Below are 23,096 nucleotides of genomic sequence, written 5' to 3' on the forward strand. Positions count from 1 at the left end.
ACCAGAACTGTTTTGAGCTTGTGGGACGCTTTAAAGCTGGGCTGCACAACCCCATACCCTCCAAAATAGCTCCGATGAAAACTGGGACATTTTTTCCATAATAATAATAATTTTACAGTGGTACCTCGGGTTACATACGCTTCAGGTTACATACGCTTCAGGTTACACACTCCGCTAAGCCAGAAATAGTGCTTCATGTTAAGAACTTTGCTTCAGGATGAGAACAGGAATCGTGCCCCGGCGGCGCGGCAGCAGCAGGAGGCCCCATTAGCCAAAGTGGTGCTTCAGGTTAAGAACAGTTTCAGGTTAAGAACGGACCTCCGGAACGAATTAAGTACTTAACCCGAGGTACCACTGTACTATCTCACTGGGTTGCCCCAGCCGCTCTGGGCAGCTTCCAAGATATATAAAAACATAATAAAACATTTTAAAACCCTTCCTATACAGAGCTGTCTTCAGATAGCTTGGCGGGTCGGATAACTCCATATCGTCCAACATTTCTCCAATGAAAACAGGGACATCCTTTCATGCCCTCCAGCATCTCTCTGATGAAAACAGGGGTGTCCTAAGGAAAAGCGGGGCATTCCGGGATCAAATCAGAATCTGGGACGGCTTCTGTAAATCCAGGACTGTCCCTGGAAAATATGGACACTTGGAGAATCTGCAATCTATAGGATCTATATATGCAGTGCTTTTGTTTTCTTTTTTAAAAAAATGTTGAGGGGCACTCTCATCTTCCTCCTTATGAGGAAATACTGCCCTCAATGAAATTATGAAAGTATTATGAAATATTGCCCCTCAATGACGCCAAATTTAGATTCACAAAATGTTTTGGGGTATGCGTACCCCTGTGTCCCCCCAGGAAAAAAAGCACTGTATATATGTACAGTGGTACCTTGGTTCTCAAACTTAATCCATTCTGGAAGTTCATTCCAAAACCAAAGCGTTCCAAAACCAAGGCGCGCTTTCCCATAGAAAGTAATGCAAAATGGATTGATCCGTTCCAGACTTTTAAAAACAATCCCTAAAGCTGCCATTTAACATGAAATTTACTATCTAACGAGACCACTGATCCATAAAATGAAAGCAATAAACAATGTACTGCAGCCACACAATCAATCAGTAGCTGAACTGGGTTCCACACAGTCACCAAAGAGCCGCAAAAGCAAAAATGCAAAATAAATAGCAAAAACAGACAGATCTCAGCGTAACGCTCCAATCGAAAGTGTGGCACTCAAATCGGAAGCGTAACACTCAAAATGGAGCACGTTCGGCTTCCGAAAAGGTTCGCAAACCGGGACACTTACTTCCAGGTTTGCAGTGTTTGAGTTCCAAGTTGTTTGAGTCCCAAGACGTTGACTACCAAGGTTTTTGTTGTTGTTTAGTCGTATCTGACTCTTCGTGACCCCATGGACCAGAGCACGCCAGGCCCGCCTGTCTTCCACTGCCTCCCATAGTTTGGTCAAACTTACTTTCGTAGCTTCAAGAACACTGTCCAACCATCTCGTCCTCTGTCGTCCCCTTCTCCTTGTGCCCGCCATCTTTCCCAACATCAGGGTCTTTTCCAGGGAGTCTTCTCTTCTCATGAGGTGGCCAAAGTATTAGAGTCTCAGCTTCAGGATCTGTCCTCCCAGTGAGCACTCAGGGCTGATTTCCTTCAGAATGGGTAGGTTTGATCTTCTTGCAGTCCATGGGACTCTCAAGAATCTCCTCCAGCACCAGAATTCAAAAGCACCAATTCTTTGGTGATTAGCCTTCTTTATGGTCCAGCTCTCACTTTCATACATCGCTACTGGGAAAACCATGGCTTTAACTATACTGACCTTTGTTGGCAAGGTGATGTCTCTGCTTTTTAAGATGCTGTCTAGGTTTGTCATCGCTTTTCTCTGAAGAAGCAGGGGTCTTTTAATTTCGTGACTGCAGTCACCATCTGCAGTGATCATGGAGCCCAAGAAAGTAAAATCTCTCACTGCCTCCATTCCCGCCCCCCTTCTATTTGCCAGGAGACCCAAGGTACCACTGTATAATATTCAGCTGACCACTGCTGGGAGGCAAGAGGGTTCGGTTTACGGAATGCTGGCTGATGTAGTTAATTTTTGTGTTCCCTTATTCCAACTTGTCTGTAAAAAAAGGAAAGGCAATCTCAGTGGTAAGGCACCGTCTTTGCCTGCTAAAGGTCCCAGGTTTTAGTCCCCGTCATCTCCCAGTAGGAAAAGGTTCCTTGCCCGAAGATGTGCTTTGTCAAGTACTGACAAAACTGAGCGAGATGAATCCCGTGGTCTGTCTTGGGATATGGCCGTTTCCTGTTCTCCCATGAGAGGGCATTAAAGTGATGATGGCATTCCACTGCTGGCTGCCAGATTGTTCCCAGCACCATGGCCCAGCAGGCACGAACTTTTCTGACCTTCGTACAAGTAACATGCTTGGCTGCTGGCAAGACGCTGCTTTAAATTCCTTGAAGGATGACTAGAAGTTAATTGTCCCTTGTCTGGGCTCAATGACATTTGGATAGCACCGCAAGGAGAGAATCGTATTTCTGTGAGTGTGCCCCAGTCTTGCATCTTTTTCTAAGAATTTCTGTGTACGTTTTACGAAAACGAAAAGAGCTTCTGAAATACCCTGGTGTGTCTCCAAGTCCAGCTCCTTTTCAACTCAATTACTGGCAATCCTGAGTCACTACTAAAGCTTGTGAACCTGAGTGGTTCGAGTAATATATCATGCAATTAAAATCAAAATGTTTCTGTGATTGTGCCACTGCCAGTTGCGGTGGGAGGGTTGATGCTTTTCGTGTTTTTTTTAATAAAATTTTTATTGGTTTTACAAGAGTTTTTATAACAAACAAACATAAAAGAAAAACAGACAAACAAACAAATATAATTTCAAAATGTCCTTTCATAAACTTCTTTCCTCGGACTTCCCCATACCTCCCCTTTCTGCATCCTCATGTCCAAATTTTATAGCAACTTATAAATATTTTTTCCGATCCTAATTCATCATAGTCCTTTCTTAATCTAATCTTATATTACTGCAACCCTTTCTCTCTGTAGAATCTCGACATTCTAAACTTCATCAAGTTTATAATAGTTCTTAAGATAAATCTTAAATTTCTTCCAGTCTTCTTCCGCAGTCTCCTTTCCCTGGTCACGAATTCTGCTCGTCATTTCCGCCAATGTCATATAGTCAATCACTTTCATCTGCCATTCTTCCAAGGTGGGTAAATCTTGTGTCTTCCAATACTTTGCGATCAGTATTCTTGCTGCTGTTGTTGCATACATGAAAAAAGTTCTATCCTTTTTTGGCACCAGTTGGCCGACAATGCCCAAGAGAAAGGCCTCTGGTTTCTTAAGAAAGGTATATTTAAATACCTTTTTCATTTCATTATATATCATCTCCCAGAAAACCTTAATCTTCGGGCATGTCCACCAAAGATGATAAAAAGTACCTTCAGTTTCCTTACATTTCCAACATTTGTTATCAGGCAAATGGTAAATTTTTGCTAGCTTAACTGGAGTCATGTACCACCTATAGACAATTTTCATCACATTTTCCTTTAAAGCACTGCATGCCGTAAATTTAATACCAGTGTTCCACAACCTTTCCCAGTCAGCAGACATAATATTATGACCAATGTCCTGTGCCCACTTAATCATAACTGATTTAACTGTTTCGTCTTGTGTATTCCATTTCAACAGCAAGTTATACATTCTTGACAAATTCTTAGTATTGGGTTCTAACAATTCTGTCTCAAGTTTTGATTTTTCCACCTGGAAGCCAATTTTCCTGTCTTGTTTAAAAACCTCCATTATTTGATAATAGTGGAGCCAATCTTGTACTTTGGGTTTTAATTTTTCATGGCTCTTTAATTTCAGTTTCTCTCCATCCTGTTCTAAGATCTCACAATACTTTGGCCATCCGACCTCCATATTAACTTTCTTGTGGGCCTTAGCCTCTAAGGGTGACAACCATCTAGGGGTTTTGTTTTCCAACAGATCTTTATATCTCATCCAAACATTAAACAACGCTTTCCTTACAATATGATTTTTAAAGGCACTATGCACTTTGATTTTGTCATACCATAGATATGCATGCCAGCCAAATGCATTATTGAAACCTTCTAAGTCCAAGATATCTGTATTCTCGAGGAGCATCCACTCTTTCAGCCAGCAGAATGCTGCTGCTTCATAGTACAATTTTAAGTCCGGCAGGGCAAATCCCCCTCTTTCTTTTGCATCTGTTAAAATTTTATATTTTATTCTGGGCTTTTTGCCCTGCCAGACAAATTTCGCAATGTCTTTCTGCCACCTCTTGAAACAGTCCATCTTGTCAATAATCTGCAAAGTTTGAAATAAAAATAACATTCTAGGCAGTACATTCATCTTAATCACTGCAATTCGGCCTAACATTGACAATCTCAAATTTGACCATATTTCTAAATCTTTTTTAATTTCTGACCAACATTTTTCATAATTGTCCTTATACAGATTCAAGTTTTTAGATGTTAAATTAACCCCTAGATATTTCACCTTCTTAACCACCGTCAGACCTGTCTCTTCTTGAAACTTATTCTTTTCCATATCTGTTAGGTTTTTCCCTAAGACTTTAGTTTTTTGTTTATTCAATTTAAATCCAGCTACCTGTCCAAATTGTTGGATTATTTCCAACACTCTTTTTGTACTAGTGTTTGGCTCCTGCAAGGTCAAAACAAGGTCATCTGCGAACGCTCTTAACTTATAGTGTTTGGTTCCGACCTTTACACCTTTAACCTGCTGGTCGTCTCTAATCATGTTCAGCAACACCTCCAGGACCGAAATAAAAAGCAATGGGGAAATTGGGCACCCCTGTCGTGTTCCTTTTTCTATCTTAAGTTCCTCAGTTATTACATTATTTACAATCAACTTAGCTTTTTGTTCGGAATATATTGCACCCATACCATTCTCAAATCCTTGTCCTACCCCCATCCCATGAAGATTCTTTTTCATAAAACTCCACGAAATATTGTCAAAGGCTTTCTCCGCATCCACAAATATCAAAACTGCTTTAGTATTTATGTTCACCTCTAACTTTTCCAAAATGTCTATTATATTCCTAACATTGTCTGAGAGGTGTCTTTTTGGGAGAAAGCCTGCTTGGTCTCTGTGAATCTTCTCCATCAGTACTCTTTTAAATCTTTTTGCTAAAATGTCTGCAAAAATTTTGTAATCCACATTCAGTAACGAAATTGGGCGGTAGTTCTTCAGTTGAGTCTTTTCAGTCTCTGTCTTTGGTATGAGTGAGATATATGCTTCTTTCCACGATTCGGGTGCCTTTTTTCCCTCTAAGATCTCGTTACAAACTTCCTTTAACGGTTGTATCAGCCATTCCTTTAAAGATTTGTAATATCTGGAAGTCAGTCCGTCTGGCCCTGGAGATTTGCCCAATTGCATGTCCTGAATGGCACCCTCTATCTCTTGTTCTGTTATTCTCTGGTTTAGATCCACCTTGCTATGATGAGAGATTTTTTGTAATCCATATTTATTAAGGAATTTATCTATGTCCTCTTCATTTTGTAATCCTTGGGAATAAAGTTTTTTAAAATAACTCACAAAGCAATTTCTTATCTCGTTGGGTTTAGATATATTTTTTCCATCCACTTCTAGACTTGTGACTGTATTTAATTTCTGTCTTTTCTTAAGTTGCCATGCCAGAAGTTTACCACATTTGTCTGCCGACTCAAATGTCTTTTGTTTCATTTGCTTTATTTTCCATTCTATCTCTTGGTTCATCAATTCCATATATTGTGTTTGATACAACTTAATCTCCCTCAAAATCTCCTGGGACTTTGGTTTTGATCTTAATTTTTTCTCTCCTTCTTTTATCTTTTCCAAAATTTTTTCCTTTTTCTCATTCTGTTTTCTCTTCTTTATTGAATTTTGTTGAATCAAAAATCCTCGCATCACAGCTTTACTTGCGTCCCAGATCACTCTTTTTTCCACATCGCCCTTTAGATTGATTTCAAAATAGTCCTTTAGAGTTTTTTGGGCCTTCATGTGGATCTCTCTATCTCGGAATAGGGTGTCATTCATTCTCCATCTAAACTGACCAGTTGTTGTAAATTTCATTTCCATCTTCACGGCGTTATGGTCGGAACAGGTTTTTGGGCAGATTTCTACCTTCTTAATCTTCGGAGCCATTCCACTAGTAACCCATATTTGGTCGATTCTGGTCCAGGTCATCTTTGCATGGGAGAAAAAGGTTCCCTCTCTTTCAAGAGGGTTCCTTGTTCTCCAAATGTCTATTAAGTCCATATTTTCAGTCATTTCGAAAAAAGTCTTCGGGAGTCTCCCTTCTTTAGTAAGTGTCAGTCTTTGTGTCTTGTCCATGTTTGTAGAGACTACACCATTCATATCTCCCATGATTATCATATTGTATTCCAAATAATCCGTCAAAGTTTCATGGAGTTTTTTGAAGAATTCTGCTTTACCTTCGTTTGGTGCATAGATCCCAATTATCAGAAATTTTTCTCCTTGTACCTGAATCTCCACTGCTAAATATCTTCCTTGTTCATCTTTGAACATCATTTTTGGAGCCCACTTCTCTTTTACATAAATCACAACTCCTCTTTTTTTCACTTTGTCCGACGAAATAAATTCTTGTCCCAATTTTTTATTCATAAGCAGTCTCCTGTGTGCTCTAGTTATATGGGTTTCCTGTAAGCAAATCAAGTCCAGTTGTTCTCTGTACAAAATATGGAATACTTGTCGTCTCTTCAAAGGACTGTTCATCCCATTACAATTCCAGCTAAGGAATTGCAGGGCCATCTTGTTATTTTTCTGGTATTCCTCCAACAGCTCCCAATTGTTGTTCCTCCTCTGTTGGTGGTGGAAGATTCTGTCCAAACGAAAGGTTCAGGATGTCTATTACACTCTTTTGCTCAGCAATTGGGTCTACAGTTCCTTTCTGTAAATCTTCTTGATTTCTTTGCAGGAACCTGTCTTTATCCTGTATCGTCTTTATTTTCACCTTCTTCCCCCTATAGTCAAAAGACAGTCCCTGTGGAAATTCCCACCTGAAGAGAATGGTGTTCTTCTTCAACAGGTAAACCAAATCCTTATAAGAAGCTCTCAAGTCCAAAATATGTTTAGGAATGTCTTTAAAGATCTGTATCGGTGAGTTCCCAATTTGTAAGGCCTTTTCAAAGTGCAGTCTTAGAATTTTGTCTCTTTCCTCCTTCGATCTCAAGGTAATCAGACAGTCTCTCGGCGCCTTTCTGTTCTGTCTTCTGCCCAGTCTAAATGCTGTTGTAATTTTAAATTCGTCTTCCTCTAGATCTTCCCAGGAATCAGCAAACTCTTTCGTTAAAAAGTCCGTAAGATTGTCTCCTTCGTCCTCTGGAATTGATCGTAGTTTCAAATTCCTTTCTTTTCTTTGTAGTTCCCACAATGCCAGAGTTGCGTCGTGGTCATAGACCTTCCTGGCAATCGGTTCTAATTTTTCCTGGGTCTCTCCAGCAATAGTTCTGGCTTCCTCCGCAATTTGACGTGTGGCAGAATTTTCTTGCGTAAGCCTGTTTATAGATTCTGTATTCAGGTCAAGTCTTGTTGTTAAATCTGTCAATTTCTGTGAATTCTCTGTCAATTTCTTGGTATTTTCAGCCGTCTGCTTTGTTAGATTCTCCAGAGACTGGTTTATCTTAAGAAGGGCTTGCGACACTGCATCCATGGAGACTGCTGTACCTTTTTCTTGTCCTGTTGTCACTGTAGGGGTTATGCCTGAGATCGAGTCTCTTTTCTTGTGTTGCTGTAGCTGTTGTTGATATTGCCTTGTCTTGGCTCTCGTGCTTATCTCGTTTCCCACGAGAGCCTTCTCCTAAAGGAAAATTCCACTGTCCCAAAGCGTAGCAACTTTTAATTTACCCTCTAGGGAGGGTTGATGCTTTTCGATAAGGCACTTTGCTTTGCAAAAATAGGCCTGATGAATGATTCTGTGTGGTCCCGAAGCTTGAACGCCCCCTTTTTTTACCATCATAAAAGGTAAAGGGACCCCTGACCGTTAGGTCCAGTCGTGGTTGACTCTGGTTGCATCTCGCTTTATTGGCCGAGGGAGCCGGCGTACAGCTTCCGGGTCATGTGGCCAGCATGACTAAGCCGCTTCTGGTGAGCCAGAGCAGCGCACGGAAATGCTGTTTACCTTCCCAACGGAGCGGTACCTATTTATCTACTTGCACTTTGACATGCTTTCGAACTGCTAGGTTGGCAGGAGCAGGGACCGAGCAATGGGAGCTCACCCCGCCGCGGGGATTCGAACCACCGACCTTCTGATCAGCAAGTCCTAGGCTCTGTGGTTTAACCCACAGCGCCACCCAACATCCCATTTACCATCATAAACCCGTCCAAAAAAAGAACACGACCACCTTGTCTACTTGCAGGCTTGTTGTTTAGCAGATGCACAACAATAGCAGGTTGAAATCCAGAAGATTCTGCAAAGTAAGTTCTGCTCAAACCCAATACTGGATTTAGGTTTGATGAGGCCCTCAGCTACTGAAGGTAATGGGGCCCTTTATATGCTTTGCTGTCCTTTGTCAACAACAAATTGTCACTGTTTTTTGTGCTGAATATATGCCATATGGTAGTTTATGGACCTAACAGGTATCGAGAGCCATTTGCACATGTTCCCATGCAACCAGTCCATGCAGAATGTAGGCACCCTATATACAGAAATGAGCAAACCAGTGATATTTTAGGGAGCAGGCAAGCAGGCGGCGCCCATGACTTACACCATAGGAGCCTACACAACACGAAACACTCTTGCTGTATGTAGGTTTTAATTTGTTTGTTTTTTATCTTATATTTTGGAAATGTACATCCAGGTTTTTTTTCTTTATTTTTTTTTGGGGGGGCCCCAAGAGAGTGGGGCTCTAAGCTATAACTTGTTTAGCTAATACGTAAATCCGGCACAGCTCAAACCTATTGTCTGTATGTAAAACTCACACTAAAACAAGATTGATCTCGCCAAGCCATACTGCGACACGTTAGCGTACATTTGTTTAGGGATGTTAAAACCAACCTAATTTTTCTGTCCCACCACCCCCACCCCCGGTCTTCACATCTGTATGTTTGCTACGATCCCAGTATTTGTTTTTGTTTTCATGCAACACTTAACACCAAATAAAAACCTACCTATATTCAAACCGAGTTGTGACATGGGCTTGGCAACCAGGTTGAACAAGCCGTTGCAAGTCAGAGTTTCCCAACACCAAGACGAGTCGGTTCACACTTGTCAGAAGCCAGCCTCGTAAGCCCTGAGTATTTCATCTGTGTTTCTGCATTTAAATATATAAAAACCAGCTTTCTGGTACGGTTTCAATTGTGGCAGGGAGGGTTGAATTTTTGCCCTAGATTTGTGTTTTCAGAGACAATGTCCGGCTTATTGTGGAGAATGTGGATTTCAGAAAAACCCAGCCAGATGGGCGGGGTATAAATTATATTATTTCTCAGCGCTTATTGAAATTGGCAAAATTTTCTGGTTGTTTGGGGAAGGCCTGCTAATAATAATAATAATTTATTATTTATACCCCGCCCATCTAGCTGGGTTTCCCCAGCCACTCTGGGCGGCTTCCAACAGAACACTAAAATACAATAACCTATTAAACATTAAAAGCTTCCCTAAACAGGGCTGCCTTCAGATGTCTTCTAAAAGTTTGGTAGTTATTCTTCTCTTTGACATCTGGTGGGAGGGCGTTCCACAGGGCAGGTGCCACTACTGAGAAGGCCCTCTGCCTGGTTCCCTGTAACCTGGCTTCTCGCAGCGAGGGAACCGCCAGAAGGCCCTCGGAGCTGGACCTCAGTGTCCGGGCAGAACGATGGAGGTGGAGACACTCCTTCACTGGACTGAGGCCGTTTAGGGCTTTAAAGGTCAGCACCAACACTTTGAATTGTGCTCGGAAACGTACTGGGAGCCAGTGTAGGTCTTTCGAAACCGGTGTTATATGGTCTTGGCGGCCGCTCCCAGTCACCAGTCTAGCTGCCGCATTCTGGATTAATTGTAGTTTTCGGGTCACCTTCAAAGGTAGCCCCACACTGAGCGCATTGCAGTAGTCCAAGCGAGAGATAACTAGAGCATGCACCACTCAGTCCGCGGGCAGGGAGGGTCTCAGCCTGCATACCAGATGGAGCTGGTAGACAGCTGCCCTGGACACAGAATTGGCCTGCGCCTCCATGGACAGCTGTGAGTCCAAAATGACTCCCAGGCTGCGCACCTGGTCCTTCAGGGGCACAGTTACCCCATTCAGGACCAGGGAGTCCTCCACACCTGCCCACCTCCTATCCCCCCAAAACAGTACTTTTGTCTTGTCAGGATTCAACCTCAATCTGTTAGCCGCCATCCATCCTCCAACCGCCTCCAGACACTCACACAGGACCTTCACCGCATCAAAGTCAGGCTGTGGAGCCATGAGGGACCGATTCCTGTGCAACGGAATCCATAATCCGGACCACAATTTGCCCTCCCACAGAAGCAGTGTGCTTAATAAAAAAAGTGCTACCAAATCTTATACATAGACATAGGAGTCCCAACGATTTCAACAGGGCATTGGTTCGAGCATGGTGCCAAGGCTGCAGGTTCGATCCCCATATGGGAAGCGGCTTACAGTATTCCTGCATTTCAAGGGGTTGGACTAGATGATGACTGGGGTTCCCGCCAACTGTACAATTCTATGATTATTCCGTACAATTGCTCCTAGTCATTGCAGCAGCACAGCCCATTCCTGTACGCTTAGGCTGACCTCCTTGAAATCAGAATTTATGCGCATACGGTTACGTAGGGTTCAAGCCGTACTATTGCCACACAGTTTCCCACCCCCAATTTTCTCTACGCACGGCAAAGCTGCGTGTCCACAGAGCAAGAGTTTCCTTTAAAAGCCACACACACACGTACACCCAGCGTGACAACACTGGCTTACACTGATGCAAGAGACATGAGCTCGGTGGATTTTAAACAAAACGAAACAAAAAAAGCTCATGGCATTACCCTCCGGCCAGTTTCTCTGCCACAAATGTGCTGTGGTTGGTTACTGGTGAAAAGGGCCATCACAGTGATGGCCTCCTGGCTTTGGAACAGTCCTCTTCTAGAGACAAAATAAATAATAATAATTATAATACCCCGCCCATCTTCTCTGGGCGGCTTCTAGCAGAACATAAAAAATAATAAAATGTCAAACATTAAAACTTCCTGATACAGGGCTGCCTTCAGATGTCCTCTAAAAGTTGTGTAGTTCTTTATCTCCTTGACATCTGATGGGAGGACATTCCACAGGGAGGGTGCCACTGCCGAGAAGGCCCTCCACTGCTTGTGTGGCACCAGCAAAGACCTTTTTATTTGTGCGGACTTTTGAACTTTTGTTCATCTGCTTTATTTGGATGCTGCTTTCATGGAGTTCCTGACCGTAGCTCAACATATTAGGGATATTAAAGTGTTTTTAAAGTGTTCATTGCAAGCTGTCCTGATAATGCGGTTGGAAGGTGGGGTGCAGATCTAAATAAATGCACAAATATTCCCACCTTAAAAAAAAAAACCAAAACACAGCCTAACACTCTGCACTAGGGGTAATCAATGTGGTGCCTGTCAGGTGATGCTGGATGACCAACTCCTCACATCCTTGACCAGTGGCCATGTTGACTGGGAATAGTGGGAGTCCTACAACATTCACTTCAATGAAAAGCAAAAAGGGTTGATTCCCCATCAAAAAAACGAAGATCATGGCCACTGGGCCCATCACCTCCTGGCAAATAGAAGGGGAAGAAATGGAGGCAGTGAGAGATTTTACTTTCTTGGGCTCCATGATCACTGCAGATGGTGACAGCAGTCATGAAATTAAAAGACGCCTGCTTCTTGGGAGAAAAGCAATGACAAACCTAGACAGCATCTTAAAAAGCAGAGACATCACTTTGCCGACAAAGGTCCGTATAGTTAAAGCCATGGTTTTCCCAGTAGTGATGTATGGAAGTGAGAGCTGGATCATAAAGAAGGCTGATCGCCAAAGAATTGATGCTTTTGAATTATGGTGCTGGAGGAGACTCTTGAGAGTCCTATGAACTGCAAGAAGATCAAACCTATCCATTCTGAAGGAAATCAGCCCTGAGTGCTCACTGGAAGGACAGATCGTGAAGCTGAGGCCCCAGTGCTTTTGCCACCTCATGAGAAGAGAAGACTCCCTGGAAAAGACCCTGATGTTGGGAGAGATGGAGGGCACAAGGAGAAGGGGACGGCAGAGGACGAGATGGTTGGACAGTGTTCTCGAAGCTACGAACGTAAGTTTGACCAAACTATGGGAGGCAGTGGAAGACAGGAGTGCCTGGCGTGCTCTGGTCCATGGGGTCACGAAGAGTCGGACACGACTAAACGACTGAACAACAACAACAACAACATCATAGTGAATGGGGTACTGGTGGTGAAACAGAGCGTTGTTTTTAACAGAGATAAATCAGTCTTTAACATGGAGTCGAATTGGAAAGACACAAAGCAGCTCTGAAACAGATCAGGCTGCTTCCCAAAGTTACAGATACAAGTCGAATCTTGCGGCTGGTACACACACCCCTAATATGAATGTGAGATAGCGAGACAGATACCTTAGGGAAGGAGAAGACTGGAAAATGTCATTTATCTACTTGGATTCACTGCCAGTATTTAATATTACTGTTCCCTTGCTTATAAAAATATGCACTGGAATGACCAATCCGCAACAGCAGCCGAACATCAAGTTTCTAAAATATATTCTGGAGCTGATCTGAAACATACATTTTTGAAATATACTGAGCAATAAAACTTATCCTTGCCTTGTGAAAAGTGGCCGAGTGTCTAAAACTGTCTTTATTGCAGCAAAATGGCATTTGATGTCAAGAATTCTGGGAGCAATGTTTTTATAGGAAGTTAAGCACAGGTCCTCTTATTATCAAGCAAAATAGTGATTTGAAATGTCAGCTTGGATAAAGGTGATAAAATGAGTTCATTGGGATTAACAGCATAACCCTTTACATACCTAAAGGGTAAAGGGACCCCTGACCATTAGGTCCAGTCGTGACCGACTCTGGGGTTGCGGCGCTCATCTCGCTTTATTGGCTGAGGGAGCCGGCGTACAGCCGGTCATGTGGCCAGCATGACTAAGTCGCTTCTGGCGAACCAGAGCAGCGCACGGAAATGCTGTTTACCTTCCCACCAGAGCGGTACCTATTTATCTACTTGCACTGGTGTGCTTTCGAACTGCTAGGTGGGCAGGAGCAGGGACCGAGCAACGGGAGCTCACCTGTCGTGGGGATTCGAACCGCCGACCTTCTGATAAGCAAGTCCTAGGCTCTGTGGTTTAACCCACAGTGTCACCCGCGTCCCTTTACATACCTACTTGGGAGTAAATCCCACTATTTGCAGTCCTAGTCACTTATCTGCAGCCTATAGGATACCCGAGTGATGATGCCCCATTGCTCTCAGTGCGAATTCATGCTTCAGGTTCTTCTGCCTAATAGAACTGAAGCAAACCTAGAGAAAAACAGACAAAATGGCTTGGGAGAAAAACACCTTTCTGAACCAAATACTGTCAAACGTGACAATTGCTTGTTCCCACCCTCCACCCCCGTTTTCACTATTGAGAAAGCTCCTCTCTCTATACGCAAACATACCTGGGACAAAATTTAGGAAGTGGTCAAGTTTTTACAGCCTTTACAGGAAAAGGAAAAAATTGATGGTGCATTGAGCAAAGAAGGAACAAATGTTGAGACAGCGATATCCTCTTTTTTGTAGAGAATTACTTCATTTACAAGTAACTCTCCAGTGATGGGTAACTGAAAGACTTGACCACCATCTAATCTGTAGAGAAGTGTTGGCTTTCCTTTCATACCCCAGATTTTCTTCAGTAAACTCAAGGCAGCATACATGGTTGTTCTCCAGTCCCCTGTGTGACCCACAACAACCGTGTGAGGTAGGTTATAGGCTAGGAATGGATCAGTTCAGGCCTGAATGGGGTTTTGAGCCTAGGTCTGTGTTGATTCCCAGCCCAACAGTCTTACATTATACCAGTTTGCTTAATTTAGCCCTAAGTGTCAGATTGTGAAAGTAATGCCCAATGGGTGAGCATGTCACAAACAGTGAGTCCCAAAATGCTTTGCAACTTGCAGGTTTCCAATGGCAGACAATATGGTTATAGTCTTTAAATGTGTTTTTGTTTAGGTGCAGCGAGTTTTGCTTTTGTTACAGTTAAGTTGCTTTCGTTTTGAATCTTATTTTGAACTTAAATTGTTTTCTTACTTATTGTAAGCCACCTGGAGACCTTTATGTTACGGGAAAGCATATAAATTCTGCAAATCAATACAGAAAGGATTAAATGAAGGTATACTGTTGGGAAAACCACCGATTTTAAGTTCTGCAAAGCATTTTGTGACCTCAGCTGGGACGGAAAGAAGTCCCCATTCAGCCACGATGCCCTGGGCTGGTCACTCTCAACATTACCTGCTTCACGGAGTTGCTTAATAAATAATAATAATAATAATAATAATAATAATAATAATAATAATAATAATTTATAACCCGCCCATCTGGCTGAGTCTCCCCAGCCAGTCTGGGTGGCTCCCAATCAAGTATTAAAAACAATACAGCGTTAAATATTAAAAACTTCCCTAAACAGGGCTGCCTTCAGATGTCTTTTAAAGATAGGATAGCTACTTATTTCCTTCACATCTGAAGGGAGGGTGTTCCACAGAGCGGGCGCCACTACCAAGAAGGCCCTCTGCCTGGTTCCCTGTAACTTGGCCTCTCGCAGTGAGGGAACCGCCAGAAGGCCCTCGGAGCCGGACCTCAGTGTCTGGGCTGAACGATGGGGGTGGAGACGCTCCTTCAGGTATACAGGACCGAGGCAGTTTAGGGCTTTAAAGGTCAGCACCAACACTTTGAAGTGTGCCCGGAAATGGACTGGGAGCCAATGCAGATCTCTCAGAACCGGTGTTATGTGGTCCCGGCGGCCACTCCCAGTCACCAGTCTAGCTGCCGCTTTCATAGAATTTAGAGTTGGACGGGACCAGGAGGATCATTTAGTTCTAGTCCAATCCCCTCCATTGAAGGAATCTTTTGCCCAATGAGAGGCTTGAACCCACAGTCCCATGCTCTAACAACTGAGCTAAACTGCTCTCTCGAGGAAAGGTGGGCTTGAAATGTGAAACTGTGGCTCTCCAAAATGTTGCTGCACTACAACTTCCATAATTTGTGGCCACAGTTTAGGGAAGTTTTTAACTTTTGAGGTTTTATTGTTTGAATACAGTCGTACCTCAGAAGGCAAACGGAATCCGTTCCGGAAGGCCGTCCGACTTCCAAAACGTCCGGGAACCAAGGCATGGCTTCCAATTGGCTGAAGAAAGTTCCTGCAGCCAATCGGAAGCCACGTTGGGCATTTGGGTTCCAAAGAACGTTCGCAAACTGGAACACTCACTTCCGGGTTTGTGGCAAAAACGTTTGACTTGCAAGGCGTTCGAGATCCAAGGTACAACTGTATTTTGCTGGGAGCTGCCCAGAGTGGCTGGGGTATAAATTATTATTATTATCATTATCATTATTATTGCTGCTGCCATGCTGCCTGGGGCTGATGGGAACTGGAGTCCAAACCACCCAGAGGGCCATAAGATCCCCATTCCACTACTAAATACATCAATTGAAAGATAACAAAGTCCTCAGCATGCTGATTTGGTAGGAATTCCTCTATGACTTCAGAGAGATAAAGATTACCAGTAAGCAGTCTAGGACTGCTAGCTCTAACCTACCCTATTGGAAGCCGGCCCTCTTCAAAAAATTTTGAGTTTAGTCTCAGGCCTGAATATCCCGGATTGTGCAACCTGACCCAATCTAGTCGTAATTTTTAAATAAATACAAATGGCATAAACCCACACAAGGGCTTTTGCTAATGCAAGAAGTTTCCCCTATTTCCTTGCAAGCCACCCAAAATTGGCACTGGGAGAGTTTAGAACCCCCTAGAATAGCATCCGGGGAGAGGAGGGAGGAATAATATTATGTGGCAAGCCAAAAAGCTTAAGCTGATGGAACAATTGCCACAGCACTGCACTGCAAGAATGATGCTTAGCAGAATGAAGCATAGTTTGAGGCCACATCCATTAAGCATTTAAGACACCCAATAATAAAAAGATGAGGAAGGGAAAAGAATATGAGAATTAAGATAGAACTATAAAAAAAAGTTATATTGTATTAAAAATCCATTTATTTTTGTGTTCTGTACATATGAATGGGTCTTACACAGACCGTTTGAAGACAAAAAGGTAAATAAAAACATAAATACATATATATATTCTTACAAAATGTCAGATTTACAAAATATACATCTTGTACTTTTAGCTGGTCTTATTGTCTTAAAAAAACAAACCAGGATCTCTGAACCAGGGAGACAAAACATACTGCAAAATTACTGGGGTGGGGTTTTTTCTCTTTTGCTGCCTCATTCCCAAACACTACGCCCTGCACACACTCATCACCCCGACGACTTTCCCTTTCCAATACTTTCTATTTATTTAAAAACTTGGATCTCCGTTCATACATATAAAGGAGAAAGTTATTACAGCCATAGGAAGGGGAAATGGAAGCAGAGCTTGTTAAAAGCCTGCAGTTCTCCAATTAGTCTTTCAAGCAAAAATAAATTCAAACCCCTTAGGTTCACAGAAGGCTAAAAAATAGAAAACCCCTTAATTTATCTATGTATGAAAAGGTCAATTTAACATAATTTAAGAGACTTGAGAGCACTGGAACATTTCAGAAAGGAACATGAAATGCTTCTGAAGTAAAACTTAATTTATTTCGATGAATGGCTGTCTGGAGAATTTCACATATGATGATGCTGTGCTGAAAACACCCTTTCCCTTCTTATTTCAGAAGACTTTCTATTTAACAAGGTTCAAGGAAAGAGACTGACAGCACCACCCTATACTGATCTACTTAGAAGTATTCCTTACTCACAGAATACAGCAAGGCAGACTCTGAACATGTATTTATTATGCTTCTTTTTTTAAAAAGAACTGCCTAGTTTAGGAAGAAGAGAAACCTGCAGTTGCAGTTTACCATTCATTTAACAGCTTCAGTACAACCCAAAAAATTAGCTGTTTGGGACATGTCATCATTCCCCATCAATGGGACTCAAGTTAGAGATGATTAATTACAGGCCACTCGGATCCTAAATAAGCACCACTGTGTGGAACTTTTTTTTCTGGTTATGTGTGCACAGGTTTGTGGCCTTACGACAACTTTTTGCTGGATGGTGGTCAAGCACACAAAATTAACACATTCACTACAGAATAAGCCCCAGCGAACCCAGCAGAATTTATACCAGCGTAAAAATGGACAGGAGTTCACTGAAAGTCTCGTTGCCGATAAAATCTATTTCTCCATAATAATGGCCACAACCCAGCACAGAATTAGATTTTTTAAAAAGAAACTATAACACTGATTTCAACGGGCTTTTGAAACCACGTGAACAGAGAACGAGATTTAGGTCTGGGCTGATAAATATCTTTCTGCTGCAGTTGTCGGTTTCAAAGCCTTTCCCCCCTTTTCAGTATTTAAGGGTGATCTCTGTAATTAGCAGAGGAAACTGCAGCCTTGTGACCAAGACATATTATAACCGCCTGCTTTGCGTATTTTGATGTGGCCTGTTTTGTCAAGTGTTCCAAATTAAAACTCCCATTTTTTTAAAAAAACAACAACAGTGGGTGAGTCTCAGATTGAGTTAAACAGGAGACCTTTCTGAAACTTCCCTCTTGTGTTCATAAAAGGAATGTGGACCTGACTGAGCCAGCGAGCTCCATGGCTGAACCTCAACAAATTCTTTGTTAAGTTTCCCCATAAAAAAACTGATCCCATGCTTACGCCTTGGCGCAGAGAAATACACTTTTGTTTCTCTTTTGTCTCCGCTAACAAAAGGGAAGAGGGTAAATCGCATTCTACTGAAAATCAACATGTCAATTCTTTTTTCAGAATCCTGCACAGAAAGCTCCTCTCCTCCCCCACCCCAGCAAGATACCTTCTGCCAAGGCAGGGATTCATTTGGGGGAAAAACTTTTAAAGCTGAAGTAGAGGAGAAAATGTTTTCTGCAGAGCCTATTTAACATGCATTAACTCAGGAGAGAAGTTTCAGAGGTCAGTGAAACTTAACAGGGAAATCCTAAAGGGGTCTACTCAGGAGTAAGACCCAGTGGGGTCTTACTCACAAGTAAGTCTATAGAGGACGCTAAAATCCTATACACATACTTACTTAGGAGTAAGAGCCTTGAAATTAAAGGGATGGCTTTCTGAGTAAGTCATGCAGAGGATGGAACTGAAGATTCCTAAAGAAGTTTGCAGACAGAAGACACACAAAACAGAAGTACAGGGAGCAAGACTTCCAATTTGCAGTGTTGTCTGAGAAAAATAAAATCCGCCAGGATGCAGTTGACAAAGGCTGTGAATCAGGACTCTGGATTTGGGGTGGGGGGGTTAGGAACTTCCAATCTGACAGCACATAAATCCACAAATGTGACCAATTTTTTTTTGGAGGGGGATATATTGCTTTTCTTCCCTTTCCTATGCTGTCTCCCCAGCTTCTATCCCTGGCACAATCCCAATATTTCCCTTTGAACAGATACTGCAGCACTTTAAAAAAAAGGGGGGTGGGAAGTAAAGAAATTCTCACAGGGTTAAGAAATTTACTGTCCCCAGGAACAGTCTTAAGAAGGACACTTAATCTTCAACTCTTCAACTTGGCCAGCCTGCAAGGCGAAACAAGCCAGCAACCATCTTTATCTTTTTGGTGGCAAGAAGAAGAGGCAGAGTTTGAAGGAAAACAGGAGGCGTCTCACCAGTTCCCTCTTTCCTGCTACAATCAAGTCTTCTCCACAAGAAGCAAGAGAGCAGCTTTGGGGAGACAGCCTGCCTGGGACGGAAGAGGCTCATACAGCCGTCTCCCCTTTGCTCCCGGTGCTGAGTCTGTGGTAGAAGCGGCGCCAGGACTGGAGGGTCTTGCCCGTCCAAATCCAGAAGCCGGTGGTGATGCCTACAACCATGGTCATGAGGTACTTGATGACAAAGACCGTGAAGTCAGGGCTCATGGGGGCCACGTTGGCAGGGCAAGGGATGGCGTAGCTGTTGCAGGTCTGCAGGAGCCAGGACCTCTCCCAGGTGTCCCGGAAGGCCTGTTCGTAGAAGTAGCAGGCCAGCACAATGGTGGCCGGCACCGTGTAGAGGACGCTGAAGACCCCGATCCTCACCATCAGCTTCTCCAGCTTCTCCGTCTTGGTGCCATCGTGCTTCATGATGGTCCTGATCCGGAAGAGCGACACAAAGCCGGCCAGCAGGAAGGAGGTGCCGATGAAGAGGTAGACGAAGAGCGGAGCCAGGACGAAGCCCCGCAGGGCGTCCACGCTGTAGATGCCCACGTAGCAGACCCCACTGAGGACATCTCCATCCACCTGCCCCATGGCCAGGATGGTGATGGTCTTGATGGCCGGCACAGCCCAGGCGGCCAAGTGGAAGTATTGGGAGTTGGCCTCAATGGCTTCGTGGCCCCACTTCATCCCGGCCGCCAGGAACCACGTGAGGGAGAGGATGACCCACCAGATGGAACTGGCCATGCCGAAGAAGTAGAGGATCATGAAGAGAATGGTGCAGCCCTCCTTCTTGGTGCCTTGCACCACCGTGCGGTAGCCGTCCTCGGAGAAGCGTTCCACGCACACCACCTTGTCTTCCAGGACGAAGCCGGCCACGTACGCCACGGCCACCATGAAGTAACACCCCGAGAGGAAGATGATGGGTCTCTCCGGATAGCTGAAGCGCCGCATGTCCACCAGGTAGGTCAGCACGGTGAAGAGGGTGGAGGCACAACACAGCACGGACCAGATGCCCACCAGCAGGCGGGCAAAGCGGACTTCCGCCTCTTTGAAGTACATCAGCCCATGGGGCAGGCCCGGCTCACAGGGGGCGCCACAGTCCCTCTCGCCCAGGAAGCGGTAGCCCAGGTAAGGGGGCACCTTGAGCTGGCGGGGGCAGGAGAAGGCGGAGCTGGAGGGGGGCAGAGGGTGCGACGGGGGGTCGGGCAGAGGGGGAGTGGGCGAGGAGGCGGCGGAGGGGGGGTAGCCGCCCCCGGGGGCGCCGCCGCCCGTCCCCCCCGAGGTGTCCGAGGTGTTTTGGCCCACGCAGATCTCGTCGGCGCCTTGGACGGGGAAGTTCTCGCAGCGGAGGCGCTCGGGCCACTGGAAGCCGAACTTGTTCATGAGGGCCTCGCAGCCCTGGCGCGCCCTCTCGCAGAGCGAGCGGCACGGCGGGATGGCCCGCTCCAGGACGGTGCAGACGGGCGCGTACATGGAGCACAGGAAAAAGCGCAGCTCGGGCGAGCACTGCACTTTCACCAGCGGGTAGAACTGGTGCACCTCCAGGCCCGCGTCCTCCTGGCTGGTGTGGCCCAGCAGGTTGGGCAAGATGGTCTGGTTGTAGGCGATGTCCGTGCACAGAGGGATGGAGATGGGCTGGCAGAAGCCGTGGTCCGGCACCGAGATGCCCTTCTCGCCCTGGTAAGGCTGCGCCCCGGCGCCCCGAGGGAAGCCCCAGACCAGGGCGCACCACGCCAAGGCCCACAGGCCCGCGGCGGGAGGAAGGGGCGCCGCCCGCCTCCCGCACGACGCCGCTCCCCGGCCCATGATCCGGCGCAGCGGCGGGCAGCCGAACACGCGCGCACCCGGGAGAGAAGCGCGGAGCACCAGGGAGGTCTGCGCAGCCCGGCGCCGCGGGGCTCCCAAGGCAAGAGCCGCCGGACCTCCGCGACTTTCCTCCAACGGGGCGAGCTGCAAAAGGGGTCAGGCGGCGGCGGGGCTGGCTCGCTCTTGCAGCCGCCTGCTCTCGGGTGGGGGAGGCGGGAGGGGCGGATCGCTCGCTCAGCCGGCTCTCCCGTTGATCGCTCGCCAAAGGGCTGTGCAGGGATCCGTCTGCGGAGCAGCCAGGACCGGGAAGCCTCTCCGCGTTTGCCTCGCCTCCGGAACGGGTCTTTCCAACACTCAAAACACACGCCTCGGTTTGTCCCAAAAGTACCTGGTTCCCAACGAAATCGCAAGGGCTGGAGTCTTTTTTTCCCCGCCGCGCGAAATCAGTCCATAGGGATCTTCTTCCTTTTTATATATAAAAAAGTTTCATTGGAGGCGTCGGGTGTGGAAGAAAACAAGTCCTTGAGAAAGTCCCTCCGTGGCAATTTCGCTTGCTCTCCGTTCCTTTAAAAAAAAAATGCCTGGGATTTTAGGCTTCAGAGTTAAACGGATTGCGATTGCTTCTCCCGCTTGATCCGCGCATTTTACTCCAGGGGCTTTTCAGTAATTTTTAAAAAATCCAATTACTGCGTGGCTCCTCCGCCCCGCGCTGACTCGGCTGCTTCTTCGCACGCTCTCGACACCCGGGTTTAAGAGGCAGCCGAACAGATCCCGCCGGCGCCCCCGCGCTTGGCAGATGCAAGCCGTCTCTCCGGCGGCTGGAGCGGCCGATGGAACGCGCCTTACAAAATGAGGAGGAGGCGGGGGAGCGGCAGAAAAGGGAAAGGACGCATTTATGCCCGAGCGTTCCATGGAACGCCGCCCCTTCCCCATTCACAAACCGAGCGGTGGGCGGGGCTACGCCATCCCAGCCCCTGCCAATGGCGCGGTCTGTTGTCTCCGCAGCTCTGCTTACGATTGGCTGGGAAGATAAAAGGGCTCTCAGGGGCGGGGAGGAATGTGGGCGGATCCCGGGCGGTGGGATTCCTCTGCTGAAAAGTTGAAAGAAACTTTCTCTGAGGCTTGAATGGACGGCGCGGGGGGCGGGGCGGGGGCGTTCAAAGAGAGCCCAGGACGAGATCAGAGCGGATGAGGTCACATCAGATGTGCAACGTTCCTGATGTCCCGTTCCTTTCCCAGAAATGATTTTTTCCCGAAAACACCACTGCTGCGTCCTTCCTCAAACGTCCCCAGTAGGTAAGATAGGAACCCAGACTCCAGGTGGTCTGAAACTGCGTCCCGATTCCACGAGTCTTATTTAAACCCTCCTAGTGAAAGGAATGTGACTTATTTTATATGTAAGCGCTTTAAAGACCAGGATGTTAAACATAATAATTGTACACCCTTTGATTTTTAAAGGGAGAAAGGATAATTATCAAGAAATCTGCAGAGTATACAGATTTGAAGGGGTTTAGTTGCATAGCAGCTATGTCTCCTTGTAACTGTCCAAGTAATTATTTTGAGGGCAGTGTATGTCAGTCTAGGGACGCGGACTTGCCGATCAGAAGGTCGGCGGTTCGAATCCCCACGACGGGGTGAGCTCCCGTTGCTTGGTCCCTGCTCCTGCCAACCCAGCAGTTCAAAAACACAAAGTGCAAATAGATAAATAGGTACCACTGCAGTGGGAAGGTAAACGGCGTTTCCGTGTGCTGCTCTGGTTCACCAGAAGTGGCTTAGTCATGCTGGCCACATAACCTGTGTGCTGGAAGCTGTACGCCGGCTCCCTCGGCCAATAAAGCAAGCTGAGTGCCGCAACCCCAGAGTCGGTCACGACTGGACCTAATGGTCAGCGGTACCTTTACCTTTACCTATGTCCATCTAAGGGAGAGGCCAGTGTATAGCACACAGCTTTACTGCCTACTCTTGAGTAGCCATGAAACTCAGTGGCAATACTTAGCACTTGTTTTCTGAGCGTTTTACTTGCGCAAAAATGTTATTCACACACCACAGCAGCTGCTACTAAATGTATACACAGGCATTCGTTCGGTTTAGTCGCTTCCGGACAGATTTAAATTCAAATGCTCTGAATTGTGCAACTTCAACAGGAATTCTTTTTTTAATCACATTTTTTATGGCCGGGCCATTTCCCTTCTCATAACACACCTTTTAAAATGCACTAAAGTTCAATGTTTAAAGAAAGTTCTGTTAAACTCCCCCACCCCAAAAAAGAAAAAGCTTCAGAGAAGAAAGTTGACATCATATTAAAGGGTGGAGCTGAAGTCTCATGAACTCCAGTGTGATATGCAATGCAAACGTAAGCACTTTTATCTCAGAAAGAAATCCCAGGAATTTACTCCCCAGTTAGTGTGTATAGCA

The 23,096-nt window shown here is 45.4% G+C and overlaps 1 protein-coding gene across 1 annotated transcript; it reads right to left on the minus strand.

The window, feature by feature from the left end:
- Positions 1 to 18,804: 18,804 nt before the first annotated feature.
- On the minus strand, positions 18,805 to 20,796 carry FZD7 (frizzled class receptor 7). The gene has a single exon (XM_082242341.1). The coding sequence runs from the start codon at positions 20,679 to 20,681 to the stop codon at positions 18,939 to 18,941; it is 1,743 nt and encodes a 580-aa protein (XP_082098467.1). The 5' UTR covers positions 20,682 to 20,796; the 3' UTR covers positions 18,805 to 18,938.
- Between the last annotated feature and the right edge of the window lie 2,300 nt (positions 20,797 to 23,096).

This window comes from Podarcis vaucheri, assembly GCF_965113315.1.
Source record: "Podarcis vaucheri genome assembly, contig: SUPER_1_unloc_1, whole genome shotgun sequence".
Taxonomy (NCBI): Eukaryota; Metazoa; Chordata; class Lepidosauria; order Squamata; family Lacertidae; genus Podarcis; species Podarcis vaucheri.

Bases quoted from the DNA above. Each gene is read 5' to 3' on its own strand.
- FZD7 (XM_082242341.1), bottom strand. From the start codon at position 20,681: ATGGGCCGGGGAGCGGCGTCGTGCGGGAGGCGGGCGGCGCCCCTTCCT.